This window comes from Hibiscus syriacus, unplaced genomic scaffold (assembly GCF_006381635.1).
Source record: "Hibiscus syriacus cultivar Baekdansim isolate YM2019G1 unplaced genomic scaffold, ASM638163v2 tig00112428_pilon, whole genome shotgun sequence".
In the NCBI taxonomy this organism is placed as follows: Eukaryota; Viridiplantae; Streptophyta; class Magnoliopsida; order Malvales; family Malvaceae; genus Hibiscus; species Hibiscus syriacus.
In genome coordinates this window covers 366,601-371,973 of record NW_024063329.1, presented here as the reverse complement: position 1 = coordinate 371,973, position 5,373 = coordinate 366,601, and the positions used below count along the sequence as shown (strand labels likewise).

General features: G+C 37.6%; 1 protein-coding gene across 1 annotated transcript; it reads left to right on the top strand.

Annotated features, from left to right (window-relative positions):
- LOC120179524 (zinc finger CCCH domain-containing protein 17-like) lies at positions 1-3,638 on the top strand. The gene is made up of 3 exons (XM_039185103.1): positions 1-441; positions 1,224-1,334; positions 1,507-3,638. The coding sequence occupies exons 1-3, from the start codon at positions 289-291 to the stop codon at positions 3,424-3,426; spliced, it is 2,184 nt and encodes a 727-aa protein (XP_039041034.1). The 5' UTR covers positions 1-288; the 3' UTR covers positions 3,427-3,638.
- The last annotated feature ends 1,735 nt before the right edge of the window (positions 3,639-5,373 follow it).

Genomic DNA, 5,373 nt, shown 5'->3' with positions numbered 1-5,373 from the left:
TTCCCCTCTCTTTCTCCAACTTGGTTCATTATTTGTTTTTAAAATTTATCTTTTCCATTAAATTTTCTTCCTTTCTAGCTTACAGCCAGCCTTTCAGTTTTCTTATATAATTTACCTTCATCCCTTCAGCCCCCTAATCTCTTTTGAGGCGGCTCATCCTCTCTTCTTCAGTGCATAATATTGAAGCCTTATTTGAAAGATTCGATCTAATAAAAGAAGGATCTTTTCTTCTGTTACTTTTTTTGGGTGATTTTTTATATATATATTATTGTTTTTGAAGAATCCGCTATGGTAGCGGCTACGCCACAACAACAGCAACAGGCGACGGGGGCGACGACGGTGACGGTGGCGGGTGCTACAAAAACATCGGCCGAAGAAGAGGGTTTGAAGAGAAATACGGACTGCGTTTACTTTCTCGCTTCCCCTTTAACCTGCAAAAAGGTTTTCTTTTTCCCCTTGGTGTTTGAAACAAAGATCTTGTCGTTTCTGGGATCTTGTTTTGGTACTTCAGTTAGGGTTTTAGATTTAACAATCACTCCCACTTTTCGATTACTGTTTGTTTAGTTATATATTTAACTTTGGATGAGAAATAAATAAGTTTAATCGGAAAATTGATTTTATTTGTTTGTGTTTTGAGCTGTTATAAGTTTAGATCTTGCTAACTCATCTTAGTTTCTTAGTGATAAAGCCCTAGTTATTCATCTGGAAATCTAGGGTTTTCTTAGTCGAATTATTGTTAGTTTTGGGGAATTGATTTTGTACCGTGTTGTATTTGATCTGGAACTGTTACTCATCTAGAAGATGGGGAAACATTGATGTTCCTTCGGAAAAACTCGATCTGATTGTTAAAAGGAAAGTATTTTTAGAATATGTTGTTTTGTCATTGTGATGCACTTATTCTGCTAGCTATGATGGAATGTTTCGATGCATCATCTCAAATACCGTCACTCCGAGACTGTTTCTGTCATTGTCTCACTGCATTTTGGATTAAAAGCCAATTGTGAAGTTCTTTGTTTTGCCAGTTGTGAAGTAGCTTTAGATACACATCTCCATCGTTTTTGTTTATGGATAAGAGCCAATTGTTTTAGATGGCATCGAGTTGTCTTATGATTTACTTCATTGATTGTAAGATGCTGTGACCGTAGTTAACGTGCTTCTATTCGCTTTTTGACATCAATGATCGCTGCCAGAACTTATATTTCTTTTCTTTTCAATGCCAATAGGGAAGTGAATGCGAGTATCGCCACAGTGAATATGCCCGGGTTAATCCAAGGGATTGTTATTACTGGTTGAATGGGAATTGCTTGAACCCAAAATGCGGATTTCGGCATCCTGTAAGTTTCTTCTCTTCTCTCGCACCAGTATTATAATCTGTGTTATGCTAGTCTTACAGGTTTCTTCCAGAGGGAGTCTTCTCGGCACTATATCCAGCTATTTCACCTATACTGTGATGTACATTGGACTGGTTTTGACAATGTTCTTGTTCTTCCGGTGTTGTCTTTTCAGCCCCTGGATGGCTTGTTGGGAACCCAAGCAACAACGCCAACAGGTTCCTCCAAGCCCTTGTTGCTCACAGCAGCAACTACAGCACTTGCAGTTGCTAGTCATATGCCTTACAACCAGGGTGCTTCTTACAGCGCCAGCAAACAACCGGTACCGTGTATTTTCTTCCAAAAAGGGCTTTGCATTAAAGGTGACAGATGTGCTTTTTTGCATGGTCCAACTACAAATAATAAAGCCACACAACCAGCGGCAACTACCACTGCCAGTGAGCCTCATTCTTTGAAGAAGATTTTTGGTGTCGTTGAAGCATCTCAGCCACAGAAGTTTCCTCCGAATAATGTTTCAAATACTGTTGGAATATATTCTGAAAAAAAAACTGCTGCAAAAGTTAAAGCTGCTTTCACTAGGAGTGGTACTGGAACTGAGAAACATGTGCCTCACACAGTAGATGAGGTACTTCATCGACACAGAGCAACAAAAACTACTTCAGTTGTTGATGGTGGCTCTATGGTCCATTCTAACCGCATGCATCAGGCCCATGCTCCAGATGAACCGATTTTTCATGGTAAGGACACTGATGAATTTTTGAGGGAATCTTCTCCTGGTTTTGATGTTCTCGTGGATGATGAGCCGAGAGATTCTGATTTCTACCATGGTGAAGTTCAATATGGAGGTACAAGAGGACACAAAGGCAGGAATGTGGATGAATATGGTATTGGTCGATCTTCTAATTATGATGCCATGGCTGATGTTGACCAAGAAATGTTTCATGATCCACGCGGCTATGATTCATTTGACCAGGTACAAGGGAATTATGATTGGGACCAACAGAGGTCTTCATCTGAGATGATACCTTTGGGATCATCTACTTTTGAGAGTAGAGATACCACAAGAGTTTATACTCCTGATCATGTTGAGAAGTCAGACCTTCGACATCGTTTGGCTAAGTGTAGGAGGGTTAATGGCCTGAAATCTGTTGTCAATCATGACCAAGCCCTAGAAAATTATGAAGGGGAAAGACCTTACCGGGGTTCTTCTCAAGAGAGGTCCCTTAGCAGTCGTCTTCAGGGTAGAATAAAGCTTCCCGGGAGATCTGTTGGTCATGGATCTGATTTATGTTCAGAAAGGGAGATAGAAAGAGGGCGCAACTGGGGACGACACTCACCAGGAAATCCTCAAACCGCTTCCCAAGGCAGGCTTCATGACAGAATAAAAGGAAAGGTGGAAGGGGAATTCAACAACAATGAAGGTCGAATTTTAAGTGGCCCAAGGATTAGAAGAGAAGTAATGGATGAGAGGAGCTCTGAGTTTGCAGGTCCAAAAAGTCTTGCAGAGCTGAAAGTTGAAAAGAACACTAATGATAATGAGCATCAGTCTCTTGGAAAGAGAAAGAGCATTGGAGATCGTCAACAAACTGAAGGCGATCTTTCATTCAAAGGGCCAATGCCTCTTAGTGAGATTCTGAAGAGAAAGAGACAATCAGAAGGTGCAACTTCAGGGAATGGTACAGCATCCATAAATAAAGAAGTCGTTAAACAAAAACAAAGAAAGGGAAGCTTGATTAGCATCTCCAATAACAAAGAAGCATCAGTGACACTGAACGAGGCAAACAAAGAGGAAGAATCCGGCCCCACAACTGCAGATATAGGGATAACAGAAGTCACTCACGGTGAACCTCCTCAACCGCTCAACACAAGTGAGGCCAAGGCCAAGGCCGAGGATGGGATCATTGGAGATGAGAGAATAGAAGATCATGAATACGAGGCGGATGACCAAAGGGAAGGAGACTATTATTATGAACAAGCTGATGAAGGGGAATATAACTATGAGGAGGGTGAAAATGTGGACGCTGAAGAGGAATACATAGAGGATGAAGAAGATGGTGATGACTTTGAAAAGAAACTCGGTGTCATGTTTTCTTGAGGATGGTCCCTCGGATAGACTGCTTCAAGCTTTTCTCCCTATGATTAATGCCTGGTTCTATGGAAAAGATCCATTGAAGCTTATTTAGGTTCTGCTTCAAGTAAGAAATTTCATTGTAGAAGAAAACATTTTCTTCCTGTAGCTCATTGTATTTAAAAGCTTTTGACTGATATGAATTTGGATCCCTGCTTTGCTCGACAGGCCTTCTGTTACTTGGGCTCACCATTTGATTATTAGTAAGTGAATTATTATTATTTTTTTGGATAATTTATAAGTGAATTATTAGTAAGTGAATGATTGCAAAAGTAGAAGAAAAATAACTTTTATAAATCTTCAACTCTATATTATTCAAGGGTAAAATACATCCGAGGCCAGTTGATTATGGAGTGTTGTTTTGTTGAGTCCTCATACTATTAGAAGTTACAGAGCGGTCTTTTGATTATTAGGTGATACATTGTTGAGTCCCTTAACCATTAAAGGTTATAAAACGGTCACTTGATTATTCATATGTTTTAAATTCGTCTTTTTTTCCATTAAAATATTAACGGTAGTCTGAACTGGACATTAATCTGCTGATTAAGATATGATAAAATTTGCTCTCCGAATCTTAAACGACTATAATATCACAATCAACTGGTTAACGTCTAACTCAAATAATTGTCAATTTTTTAATGGAAATAGACAAGTTTATAATATATGAATAGTTTGATGACCATCTTGTAACTTTTAATAATCAAGGGACTACAAAATAACTACCCATAGTCAAATGATTATTTTGTAACTTTTAATAATTAGGAGACTCAATAAAATAACACCCTATAATCGAAAACTATTTACGTGCTTTACCCTAAATATAAATAGTTTACTAATTTCTATAATCTATAAGAATTACATTGCTTTATTTCTTACTTTAAAAATATTTTATTCATTATAAAATTATGACTTTATGAGCACCTCCAATTTACTTTCATCAAAATAAATTTTAATGGTAAGTAAAATAATAGTTGTAAGTAATAAAAATAAAATTTTAAATTAATTATGGTTATCAAATTTTAAATTTTTAATGGAAAGTAAAGATAATGGTAAGTTATGCATTTAGTACATAAGCTATCAGTTTTGATCCGTTTTAGTACCTAAATTTTTATTATTTTTAAAATCATACATAACGTTTAGTTTTTTAAGTACCCACCGTTAAAAACTTAACGGACGAGTTCGCTGGCACAGTCGTCACACGTAACATACGTCTGTCGATGAAACCCAAACTTTCCAGCACATACTTTTTCGGCCCCCTAAACACGATTCTGACCTTCATTTCATCGAGAAATGATTCAATATCCCCAAATCGACAATTAATTCTTCAATTTCTTCATCCTTATTGTTGATCGACTTGCCAATTTGTATGTTGCCAACATGCACATTATTTGGTCGAAATCGAGTCTGATGGGCCGGAAATTAGATTATGTTGATCGACTTTCATTCTCTCATGGTCCACTATTCAGATTGATCATCCATCGACTAGAGTTATGGCCCGTCTGTTAAATTTTTAACCATGGGGTACTAAAATGAAACAAAAACTAATTATTAGGTATGATATTGAAAAAAATTGAAAGTTTAGATACTAAAACGAATCAAAACTGAAGTTTAGATACTAAATACGTAGTTTACCCTAAAGATAATATGGAGAACGGCGCCGTGAGCTAAATACTCAATGGCTAACGAAAAGGCTAAAAAATAAAACTAAAAGTCAAATCCTAGTGGTTTGGGAAGAGGTGTGGAGAGAAATGAGCGAGGTTTGGGTTTCAGGCTTGGATTTTGTGTTCTTCCCATTTTGGTTCAGTAAATAGCCGTTAAAAAGATCAATTTTTGATCCTCCCTCTTCCACACTCCCAATAGGAGCAAAAGCAAGGAAACCCTAATGCCAGTCGGTACAACAATAATGGCGTTTTC

Excerpts from the sequence above, each read along its gene's own strand:
- LOC120179524 (XM_039185103.1), top strand. The coding sequence starts at position 289 with ATGGTAGCGGCTACGCCACAACAACAGCAACAGGCGACGGGGGCGACG. Across the intron at positions 442-1,223 it reads CCCCTTTAACCTGCAAAAAG|GGAAGTGAATGCGAGTATCG; the intron begins GTTTTCTTTTTC and ends CAATGCCAATAG. Across the intron at positions 1,335-1,506 it reads AATGCGGATTTCGGCATCCT|CCCCTGGATGGCTTGTTGGG; the intron begins GTAAGTTTCTTC and ends TTGTCTTTTCAG.